The sequence below is a fragment of the Eulemur rufifrons genome, chromosome 9 (genome assembly GCF_041146395.1).
Source record: "Eulemur rufifrons isolate Redbay chromosome 9, OSU_ERuf_1, whole genome shotgun sequence".
Classification (NCBI taxonomy): Eukaryota; Metazoa; Chordata; class Mammalia; order Primates; family Lemuridae; genus Eulemur; species Eulemur rufifrons.
Genome location: NC_090991.1, coordinates 5,695,468 through 5,707,660, shown reverse-complemented (window position 1 = coordinate 5,707,660; position 12,193 = coordinate 5,695,468). Strand labels below are relative to the sequence as shown.

Here is a 12,193-nt window from a genome sequence, read left to right as displayed (position 1 = left end):
CCCTGGCAGGTGGTGGTGGGCCCTGGGGTGATGAAGTGGGGCGACCCTAGAGATCATTAGATCCACTGCAGCGTTGGGATCAAGACCTCCGTCTGAGCCGGTCTAAGTGTGCACAAATCCCTGCTCTCTGCTTCCCAGCTGTGCGAACATGGGCAAGGGTTGGGTCTGGCTGTATCCTTTTTGGGCTGTCCCCTGAGAGGTCAGGGTCAACCGAGGACTCCCCCCCACAACCGAGTGGACAGTGGCCCCTTTAGGACAAATAGCCGAGCTATAGGAAGAGGGACCCCCCCTCCCCCCCCCACACACACACATGAGTTGCAGGTCCTTGCAAGGCGTGTGAATGGGTGAGGTTGGGGGGCTGCACAGGGGAGCGCGAGGCCTCTGACCAGGCGGCAGAGCCCGTGGTGCTCTCCTGAGTGTTATTGGAAAGGGGCTGCGTCTCCCTGTTGGTCAGCACCCGCCTGAGTGGGACAGTGATGTGTGGCTGTGCCACATGGGCCACTGGGGCGGATGGGACAGGAGACGTCGTGCCAGCTGCCCTTTGCATCATCCTACTACCCAAAGCCACCCCTGCCCACCCAACTCAGGACTCACCAGCTGCCTGCCCAGGCTTCAGCCCACCAGAGCAGATTAGAAGCCTCCACCAGCGACGCTGACCTAGTTTTCCTCCTGGTTTAATCTCCTAATTAAGCCCCCTGCTTTACCCCGCTTCCCGGTTAATCACCTGGGCAGTGACCTAGTTGTGCACAGAATAGCCTGATCCCCTAAATTCCAAAGACGGGGAACCATCTAGACATCAAAGGACAAACTCTTCCACTCTTCCCTGGGACAGTGGCCACTCCACTCCCCGCCCTCTCTGCCTGCCCCAGCCGGGCCTCTGCTCCGTCCCTCGGCACAGCACCGGGGTGCGGGGTGCGCCGAGGAGGGGGCCTGTCTAGCAGAGGCCCAAAGACAAAGCCCCAAGAGCATGAGGCGTGGAAGCCTTCACATGCATCCTCTTGCTCCACCCCATCAGGGTACAGGGCTGGGGCCGCACTGGTGCAGAGTCATGAGTAAGAGCCCAGGGGACCCCGGTTTAAATCCTGCTCTTTCCGTAACTGCATGTTGCTTTGGGCAATTGGCATTACCTCTCTAGGGGTTAGTTCCCTTGCTTGTAGACTAGGGATAATAGCAGAACCTGTCTTTTCAAATTGTAATGAGGACACTGAAGTAACCCAGGCAGAGCGCACAGCAGGTGCCTGGCAGAGCAGGCTTTTAGGGAAACAAAACAGTCACTGCTGCTGTCATCAGCTTCCCCTCACCCCAGATACCGCCTCACCCCAGATACCGCCTCACCCCAAATACCAGGCGAGTTCTTCATCGGTCCCCAGAGTCAGGTGGGCTGGGTATAGACACAGCCAGTAGCCTGTGTTTGGTGGTGGTTGGGGTGGGGGCGGGTCTGGGATCTGCTGCTGGGAAGATCCCCAAGTCGAGGGGACGTGCACAGAGTCTCTGGTCCTTCCTTCCTCTGCAGGAGCTGGAGCGGCTGGAGGTGGAGCGGGTGGAGATGATCCGGCAGCATCTGTGCCAGTACACACAGCTGCGGCACGAGACGGACATGTTCAACCAAAGCGTGAGTGTCCCACGCAGCAGGGCCCCTGGGTGACACGGGCCGGGGAGAGCCACTGGTGCTGTGCCATGGCAGCCTAAGTAGCCACTGCAATGTGGCCACTGAATGTGTCCTGAAGGGGGCCAGTGGGCAGCAGCTCCAGCCTGAGGGTGGCCTCTTGGGATGGCTTGTCAGGAGTGCCCTGGGACATCCATGCAAATCATGTTCCATTTCTTGAACAAAACAGAACAACTTCTAGAAATAGTCAAAGTACCTAAAGCTAAAGTTCCCTCTGTCCTGTTCTCTGGTGATAAACGTGGGGACAATTGGAGGAAGAGGTCATAGACCATGAGCCTTTCAGGCCCTCCTGCCCTCTCTCACAGCCCTCTGCACGTTCTGTCCCTCAGGGCCTCCCCCGGGGCCCGGAACCCTCCAGAGAGGCTGCTCTGAGAAGCACTAAGGCGAAGGCAGCCTGGCTCAGGGGAGACATCCCCAGCTCGGCCGCCACCTCTGACAACGTACCCTCTTCTCTGTCCCTTGCAGACAGTGGAGCCTGTGGACCAACTGCTTCGAAAAGTGGACCCAGCCAAAGACAGGGAGCTGTGGGTCAGAGAGCACAAAACGGGCAACATCCGCCCCGTGGACATGGAGATCTAGATGGGCCCGCGCGGCCCCGGGGGGTCCTGCCCAGAAGAGGGGCTGGGGGTCCCATGGAGAGGAAGTGGCAGCTCCCGCTGTGGGGCCCACTGCTGAGTGGAGCTGCCCCCCGCCCACTCTCCTGGGCCACTGAGGCGAGGGGAGAGAGCTGGTGATTCCAGAAGGGCGACCTGGACGGCCCAGCTGGGGGTTCCCCAACATACCCAGGCCAAGAACACAGACCCACAGCCCTGCCCTGTCTCTGAGGCCGAAGCCCCCCAACTCCCGTGCTGTGCTTGCCGCTCTGAGGACAGACTGTAGGGGTTGCCGTCACATGCCCGTGTCCCTGGAAGCCCCAAGGCCCTTCCTCCAGCCGGCTCCCGTGTCTGCAGGGCTTTGGAGGATGAGGGGAGGGAGGCCTCTGTCTCCATGCCAGGCGTCAGGATCAGAATCACAGATGGAAGGCACCGGTCAGCTCTTGGTGCACCCAGAATCCTTTGCCGCCCTCCCTGTCTGCCCCATTGCATCCTGGGAGCCCACCCCTGGCCTTTCTCGTCCACTTCTCGTCACCGGGGGTCTTGGGTGGAAGGCCTGGCTCCGTCTTCCCAGACCAGCCCTGCCTGGAGAGGTCGGGATGGAACTACCTCATTCGGCAAATTAGCCCCGAGTCGGAGCGTCGAAGCGCGTCTCCTATCAGATCAGGCCTCGTCTGTAAAGTCTCTGGAAGTCCCAACCCACCCCTCCCTCAGCTGCTTCTGCAGGAAAACCCCCCACCCCTCCCTGCCGCCCCTGCCCAGTCTCCTTAGGGGCAGCTTTCCAAAATTCTCAGCTATCAGGACCCCATCTGGCTCATCCCAAGGCTTCTGGGATGGAAATGAACCAGCTCGTCTTCGAGGCCAGCCAGGCACAGGGCACCATCTGGGGCCTGCACCGTTAGGTCACCCGGCCCCTGCTCTCCCAGGCTGCCCACCGCGGGCTCTTCGTGGGGCTGGGTCAGTCCCGTACGGGAGACGGGTCAGGACGAGTCTTTGTGGTCCCCCAGATGGCTTCCTTCTTCTTGTACACAGTGGGGTCGGGACTGCTGTCCCTTGAAAGGCTTTCTCTCACTGGCGGGCACTGGACAGGCACCGCGGACTCTCTCGTGGCCACAGTAGGTTGTCCAGCTCCTCTGGCACGTTCCAGAGCCCTGCACCAAGCCCTCACTGGTGCCAGCACCTCCTTCCCCTCTCTCCATCTTCCAATTCCTGGAAAAGCCTGGTTCAAGCGTGACGTGGGAAGCTTTGCGTGCTGCCGTTGGGTCCAGCTCATCACTTTCCCCCTTTCTGTGCCATGGCCGACAGGTTCTTCACCACGCCAGTCTAGAGCTTCAGCCCGAGGGCCGGGACAGATGGCAGCTGGGAACCCACACCCTGGGACCCATCTTTCTTAATCTTTCCTATTGATTACTTGGGATTTGACCCACACATCTCCTGCGAGGGCACAATTCTACAAGCACAACTCGCTGGTCTTTCTCTCAGTCTGACATGCTAGTAACTGGTGACTTAACTAATCTCGAATCTTTTGGTACCTCTTTCATTGAGTCAGAATTGCTTTCTCATAGTTCATATTAGAAAGATGCCTAATATACTAAAGCAAACCAAACTTTGTCCCTTTTCTCTTACTGAAACATCTCGACCAAAAAGGCCAACACGAAGGCCTTCACCATCATCGGGGCCACCTGGCAGGATCTGTCCGTGGGCTGGGGAGCCGCTCCTGGATCTGGGCTTGGGCCATGACACCAGCTACCGATTTTAGAATATGATTTCTTGGTTTTTTTATTGAAGCTTGGTGCTAGTGGTAATTGCTTTGTGGGTTAGCAAACAAATCGTGGATGATTTTCAAACATTGAAAGCCAAGCCAATAGCCTTGTTACAAACACAGATATCTTGAGCGCAGGGTGGCTCGCTAACTTTGTCTTCTCATTCCTGTCTGGGGATTCCAGAGTCCTCTGTTCGTCCCTGGGATGGAGCGAGCTCTCCGGCCTCTTCCCTGGTGGCCCAAGTTGACCCGGTCTGAGGCAGTCCCTTTTCTGAAGTCGTTCTTTCCCTCTCATCCCCTCACCTCCTCCTCTTGAGCCTCTTCACATACTTCTTTTCTTCTTCCTTCCCTCTGTTACTCACTCATCAAGCATCGAGCTACGGCCAAGCAGTGTGCTAAAATCTAATCTTAGGACAAGATACAGCCCTGTCATCAGAGAAGCCCACAATGTCTCATTTTATGTAGACTCATCTTTTCTCCAGGGGCCTTGCAGGTCGGTACTTGGCATTCACATGCAGGTCATCTCTGCGGAATTTAGGTTTTCTGAGGTACTGCCTATTTGCTGATTAACCTCCATTCACTCATGCACTCATTCATTTATTCGGCAAATGCTTGGGACAAGCCAGGCGTTGTGCTGAGTAGTGGAACCGTAGTTGCGTGTAAGACAGGCAGGTACAGACATCTCTGGAGAGTTAAGAACATTGCACCCTTTCCACATTTATCCCGCTGGGATCCTTTAATTATAATTTAAACTGCCGTGAGGCATTTGCTTAGTGGATGGAAGGTGGACAGCAACAGATTTTAGCCATGCAGTCCCCAGACCTGCACAGCCCATATCCAACTCCAATTCCAGAAATTTCTTTTATCTATTTTAAATAACTCTCCTCACTCGCCACATAGGAAGAATGAAGCCCAAGGACAGCCAGTGAGTGCCCTGAAATGACACAGTGAATGACAAGCAAGGCTGGAGTCAAGAGTCCAGGCCACCGTCCCTGTTAACAGGCCACCCCCCCCCCCACCCCCAGGTGAAATCAAGATGAAGATGAGAACATCTTGGAGTAGCAAGTGCACTATCCGAGTGGTGGTGGTGATTTTGTTTGTATTTACAGTTTGGTGCTTAGGGCAGGATTTGGCTGGGTTTATTCGGAGTGGGCGAGTCTGGGCTCTTTTTGGGGAACATCCACTGCTCTGTTTCTGGGAACAAGTCAGCCCCTTCTACCTGCCCCCACCTAGGTGATACTGATGCACAAGATTGTGAAAGCCTGATTAAAAAAAAAAAAAAAACTCTAAGACAGGTGGTGTTCAAAGTGAGTTGGTTGCCACAACCTCCAGGAAGACCCAATTGTTACCTTCTATTTTTTCTAGTGCTTTAGATCAGTGCCACAACGCACAGGCCATGTGAGCCACGCGGACAGCGGCCCTGAGGTTCTGTCATTGGGGCCACCTTGGGCCTCCTTCCTACCTCTCCACTCAACGCCCTGTCGACCACGGAGAATCTCTGCAGTGCGAGGCCCTCTCTGCCTGTCAGGGCGGCTTCCTAGCCGAGCAAACAGAAACTGTGCTAATTCACGAACCAGGGTTTGTGTCTACACCCTTTGTGAAAACCAATCAATTACTAGATCAGTGGGTGCATGCATAAAAGTCTTGGCTGAGCCAAAGTCCCTTCTTGGAAATAACAAGCCATAAAATTCCAAGGACATCAAAGACCTTGGCTTGTGTAGGTGAATTTACTTCCAGCTGAGAAGAGCCTTGACAAGGAGAGTTTAACCAGGAGGCTGAAGGTCTGCTGTTCTGATGTAGATGGAGGAAAACACTTTGCAAATGTTAAGTGGGCATCATCTTATCCCCATAATCTCTCCTGCCCCTGTAAGACCCACTGCTCTACCTTGTCCCCAGGCTTATTGAGGTATGATTCAGTTACAGTAAAACTCACCCTTTGGAAGTATACAGTTCTGTGAATTTTGGCAAACTTATGTCACCACCACCAAGATCAACACGTTTCCATCACTCCAAAAAATTCCCTCCTCCCACCCTCTTCCCCTGCCAGCCCTGACTGATTTGTGGACCCTATAGTTTTGCATTTTCTAGAATGTCATGTAAGTGGAGTCACGCTGGTGTAGCCTTTCGAGTCTGGCTTCTCCCACTCTCGAGCCACTCGTGGCACTGTGTCAGCAGTCTGTCCCTTTTCATTGCTGAGGAGTACTCCATAGCGTGGGTGCACCCCGCTGCTTCCTTACTTTTCCAATGGGTTGTCTGCCCTGGAAGTTCCTGGTGGCCCAGGGAGGGGGGTCTTCAACCTGTTTGCATGACCATGGCCAGCTCGCTCCCCCAAATGCCAGCTGTGCCCACAGGTGGTTCCTGGGGCTCACACTCGCCTTTTTGGCTCGTGCCAGGTTTTTGACAGTGCAACAAGCAGCTGGGGAGGGGAGGGGACGGGGCAGGTGGGGACTCCGCTGCCACCCATTTCTCAGCCAGCAGATGCCCTCCCTTCCTTCTGGGGCCTTCAATATATGATTCTTGGCATATATTGAGCATTGGGGGCTGCGAAAGGCGCATGGAGGTAGCGTGGATGAGAAGTCTGGGGCTGGCCGCGGGCTCACCCTTTCCTGGATCTGTTGCTTCATCTGCAAACCGAGGGTAGTTCTAGATGGTGTCTCAGGCCTCCAGTGACTGCACTTCTCCCCTTCTCGTTTCTGGTTTTGTCCCCTCTACTGTGGGTCATGCCTACTCTGGGTCTCATCTGCACATCTGTGCATAGAGTTGCCTAAAATTCTTGTGGAAAAGATGCCCTGGCACTTCTCCGTTTAGACTCAAATGGAGCTAAACTTAAGAGTTCTGTGAGTGTTAAGAATGAGGTAGTTCCTTCTAGGACCCACAAAGAAAGCATAAGTCATTACCTCTTGGGTCTCATCTGCTGATCTTTGGTATATCCTGGCATCTCCTCCCCAGTAGCCAGGATAGGCGTGAAGATGGAGCCACCTCCCACCTGGTCCTTGTCATTGCTGGAGCCTTGCTCAACTGGTGGTGACAATGAGCCTACCCTGTGCCTATACCCCACTGGGTGGTGGCACAGGGTGACAGAGATAGGACCAAACCCAGCTCAGGCAGGCCATCGGTGTGACCCCCAAGGTAAACACTGCTCCAAGCCGTGTCTTGAGCATGCCCTGCTGGGTGAAAGGTAAACCTTCTCCAGCCGAACCAGCGACATTTCTGGATCCAGGCCAGATGAAGATGAGGGCAGAAAGCCTGAACCCACAGGGTCCCAGGGTGGGAGCTGAGGATCTGGGCTGCCGGGGCTCTTCTGGGCTGGATTTCCCAGGGAGGGACTGTCAGTGTCTCCCCCATAGGAGTACGATTTCTGGTGGGGATTTGCTGAAGGTCAGGGACCAGCTCCAGTTGCAGCAGGTTAGGGTGAGAATTAGACGGCTAGAGGACAGAAACCAGTGCTCCCGTTCTCCAGCTTTCTAGGTGCTGGCACGTGGCTCTGTCGGGAGCCGCTGTCGGGAGGTGTCTCGTGGGGTGGGGTGGGGTGGGGGTAATGACCTTTGGAGGCTCCCTGTGTGGTGTTCAGGACATGGTTCCTTTGCATTTGAGTGAAATTCCTCGTAGGATTGCAATGGGGGAACGTAAAAGGTCAGGGCACATGGGTGCATTCACGGGGACAGTGTGACACTCAGACCGAGAGGGAAAGCTCATTGTACCCGGGAAGAGCACAGGACCGGCCCTGCTCTGTGGCCTCCTTTGTCCCCTAATCTGAGGTTAAGTCACATCCCTGTCGGGACTTCTGTGTGCTCCTCTGTGGAGTGGGGCTGCTTCCCTTCCAGCACCACCTGCCGCAGACTGGCTCTCGGGCGTTGGGGGTTCCAGGCGGCCATGTGGACCCAGGGACAGACATTCAAAGGCACACCAGCCATCCTTGGTGACAGGGGCCCCAAATTTGCATCTCTTCCCTGCCCTTTGGAAGGAGATGACGAGAGGCTTCCCCTTCGCAGACAGAGCACATCAGCAAACCCTTTGAGAGTGGAATTTTCTAACAAAATAAACTTGCTTGTTTGGTCTGTTTTCTGTAACTTTTGCTAAATACTTTATACATTTTTAATGTTAAAAAGCTGTGTCTCCTGCCAGCATTCCTCACCCCAGTATGAATGTGTTTACCCCACATTGTATATCCTTCCATTCCCTGGCTGCCTAGATCCGTAAATAAAATTGATGTAATATAATTTATAAGTAACACTGTCGAAACTCCCATCCCCATGGAGGCTGTAGCCCACCCTTCCCCGCCCCCACCCCACCCCATAATAGCATTTATGTGTATTAATGCTGAAGAATTAAATGTTTAAAGAGTTTAAATTTTGAAGGCGTTTGCTATATATAACTGTCCTGCATTATTATAAAGAGTTTTCAGGAAGTTAAATCCTATCTCGTTTTTTTTCTTGGCTCTGTGTGTACACTTGAGATGCTTAGATTCATCCCATGTAAAATAAACTGTCCAGAGACACTGGGTCCCGCTGGGCAACCCTCCTTCCTGGAGGGCTGCCACGTTCTTCTTTGTATGACCAGTCTCATCCTTCCTCCCAGGCTCTCGGGATTGGTGGCGATTTTACTCCTGATGACTTAGCCGAGGGGCAAAGGGCACTCGGACATTGATGCGCAGGTGAACACTACACTGCCGGCCTGGCTCCCCTGGCCCAGCCCCTCCTCCTGGTGACTTCCTGTCTCTGTGGGTTCTAGCCTCGGGGGCTGCCGGCTCTCGTTTCTTTTCTCATTCATTCGTTCAGTAATCACTGAGCCTCTGTTACATGCCAGACGCTGCTCTGGGTACTGGAAACACGTCAGTGAACGAAACCGACAGCCCTGCTCCCACGGAGCTTGCAGTCTAGCAGGGAGAGACAGACAGTCACAGTAGCCCTAGTAACTGCCGAGGGCTGTGGGGTGTGAAAGGTGCTAAGTGTCATGGAGAAAGGACAACAGGGCAGGGTGAGGGCGGGTAAGATACAGTATTAACCAGGGTCATTGGAGTGGCCTCATTGAGACAGTAGCATTTGATCAAAGACAAGGCAGGTCACTGGGGGGTGGGGGGGGGATGTTCCAGGCAGAGAGGGTGCCCAGGTGTCTGAGACCAGTGTGGCTGGAGCAGGGGGAGTGGGAAGGAGAGAGTGGATGAGCTACGAGAAATGGTCAGACGGGGCCAGGGCTGCCTTTGACTTTGACTCTGGGGGAAGCCACAGCCACTGTGCAAGGCCTGACGTCGTGGCCGTGGGGCTTGCTGCACACCTGTAAGGGGACGAGAGCAGAGGCAGGGAGACCTGCTAGGAGGCAGAGGCGATGCTGCCTGCAGGGATGGGCGTGATGGAGGCGGGGAGCATAGCCAGGTTCCAGACGATATCCGGACAGATTGGGGTAGGGTGTGACTGAGAGAGAATCGCTGAGGGTAACGCCAAGGACTTTGGTCCCAGCAACCCAAAGGATGGATTGCCATTTTCTGCAATGGAGATGGTTGTGGGAGGACGGTTCTTCCCATACGCTGTCCCCCACCCACCTTCCCCAAACCCTTTTCTCTGCCCATGAAGACCTCTCTGCAGGTGCCGGCTCCCGCCCATCAGCTCATGGCAGGGGAGGTAGAGGGATGGGGAGGGGTGGGGTCTGGGCTCAGCTAACAGCTCAAATGGAGCAAACTGAGATTCTCTGTCCAGAGACGACGCCTTCTCTCCAATGGCAGTCTTTGGGGTTCAGAAGAGTTTATGGCCCCAGCTCAGACTTAACAAATCCATTCATAATACATCATGTCCAACAACTTGTTTGGCTAAGGAACATAAGCTCTCCCTCTGATAGAAGATGTTTATGCAGGTTGTCAAACAAACCTCCAGGTCATGACCCCTCCCTTTCAGAAGCATCAACACAGCTGCCTGTGGTCCCCTCCTCGGGGCCCCTCCTGGGCACAGCAACCTGAAGAATGTGGACTGCACCAGGCTGCTCCCGACCTGCGTCCAGCTCCTTCCTCCTTGCCCCTGGAAAGGACAGAAAAGACTGACAGGCACTGGCTGCCTTCCGCCTAACCCAGGGCCTCTTCCGTCGTCACGCAAGCCCAGCTCCTCACCGACGGCAGTGGAGGCCCCGAGAGGGCCGGAGAGAAGCACCCTGGACTGAGACCCTGCAGCCCTGGGCTTCCTTCCTCCTGGCTTTGCCGTTTAGCAACGGGTGAGCCCGGCTGGCAACATGCCTTCGGAGCCTCCGTTTCTGCCCGTAGTAGCGTCGGCCTTACCTCACCTGTGGGCTTATGTGGACAGGCTGGCACCCAGGGGGCCCTTTGGTCACCTCCCACTGGTGGCTCAGAGCAAGGGGCCAAGGCCTCTGGCCTCAGTCTCCTTCCATCCCCCAGGGGCGCAGGGAAGCTCCACAGAGAATGTGATTCCTGCGTGTGGCCTGGGCTTGCCTGGTTGGTTTGGTTTCAAGTTTGGTGGCCGTCCTGTCTCTAACTGTTCTTAAAAACAAATGCCTGCTACAGGAGAGTAAAAGTCTACAAGAGAAAGGACTCCTATTAAGAAATAACATTCTCACAAACTGATGGAAAAATTAGAAAGTTCACACGCGCACACACGCACACACACACACACACACACACGCCCTCACATTGAGGTTCCTGGGAAACACCAGAACCGCAGCGGGCAGGGTGACCAGCAGGGCTGGGTCAGTGCCTCGGTGTCCAAACTCCTCAGTCCTTCCCGAGCAACAGCAAGTGGCTTTCTCCCAGGAGCGGGGACCTCATTCCCCTGCCATTAGCCTGTTAGGAAACGGTACAAACCCCAGCTCAGCAGCCAGGAGACAGTGGGGTTTTTCTTCATAGTTCCCACCCCTGGGCAAGAGGAGGCAGCCCTCCATCCTCGGGGGCAGTGCTGGGGTCTGGCTGTGTTGTCCTCTAGCACGGTGCTCAGTCCCCACGGCGACAAGAGTTCAGTCATGAGGTTCCTCCTTGCGCTCTGTGCTCCTACCGGAGCTGGCTGCGGGGAGGTGAATCTTTGCTTTGCGCGGCTCCCTGTCTCCGGCCACGGCGTTCTGCACCCATTCGCTCACTCAGCAAGCATGTACTTCCAGCTCCGCACTCCGCTGCAGACGGACAGCCTGTAGGTTCACGCTGAGCCGCAGATACAATGTGTTTGGCCCACACCGTGTTTTATAAAATTTTGAATTAATTGTCAAAGCTTGAAAATGTGGCAGTTGCATCTAAAACTCTGATTTCTGGATTTTCTCTTGGATAATTAAAAAAAAAATCTTGCAACACTGAGCCACAATCCTTAAGCCGGCATTCCCTGGCAGCCCCTTCCGTGTGAGGTGCGGGCTTCACCGCTCCCTGCTGTCCCCTGCCCGCCTGCCTCACTCAGTCCACCTGCTGGCCCGCCGAGGGCAGTTTCTCTTTTAATCCCTGTTACTGATGAACACTGAAAACTAACGTGTGTGCAGCACTATGTGCTAACTTCTATTCTAAGTGTGTTGCACATATGAGCCCATTGTGGCCTCACCACGACAGAGAGGGAGACACTGTTAGGCCCATTCATTCAGGAAATAGCTCCTGAGGGCCCGAACCTGCCAGGCACTATTCCGGCAACGGAGATGCATGCGGAACAGCACAGACAAAATCCCTTCCTTCACGGAGCTTTCATTCCTGTGCGGGCACCGTTTGGGGTGTGCTCTTGTAACTAGAATGGTCGGTACAGGCCTGGCTGAGACGTGACTGAGGCAAAGGATTAGGAAAAGAGTGTCCCGGGAGGAGAGAGGGTAAGAGATGTGCCCGGGGTCACACAGCTGTTTCAGTGGCCACGCTGGGGTTTGAACCGGGCTGGCTCCAGGCCTGTGCTCCTAAGCACTGCGGTCTAGGGCTCAAGGCGAAGCGCCAGCCGTGGCCCTGAGACACGCAGAGTTAGTGCAGAAGACAAGCAGGGAACGTGGTTGCCCTTGGAGGGGGGGGCTGGGGCGGGGGAGGCCTGACGGCTCTTTACTTTAATCTCGGGAGGGTTCTGGGAGCCTCTCCACCCTCAAGCTCCCCAGCCCCTCCTCCCTCCAAGGACTGGGAAGAACTGCTCGCAAATCCCCCTAATCCGCCAGCATCTCCGTCACCATCTCACACCAGCACTGAGCCCCGGCAGCCAGGGGACCACGCACGTCCCACCCAGCCAC

At 55.3% G+C, this 12,193-nt stretch overlaps 1 protein-coding gene across 1 annotated transcript in view; it reads left to right on the top strand.

Annotated features, from left to right (window-relative positions):
- The window catches only part of GAS7 (growth arrest specific 7), a 215,731-nt gene extending 211,976 nt beyond the window's left edge, over window positions 1–3,755 (top strand). The window contains exons 13-14 of the mRNA XM_069483245.1: window positions 1,514–1,612; window positions 2,132–3,755. Coding sequence (XP_069339346.1) covers window positions 1,514–1,612; window positions 2,132–2,245 — 213 coding nt within the window. The 3' untranslated portion in view covers window positions 2,246–3,755. The remainder of the gene's footprint in view (window positions 1–1,513; window positions 1,613–2,131) is intronic.
- Window positions 3,756–12,193: the final 8,438 nt, after the last annotated feature.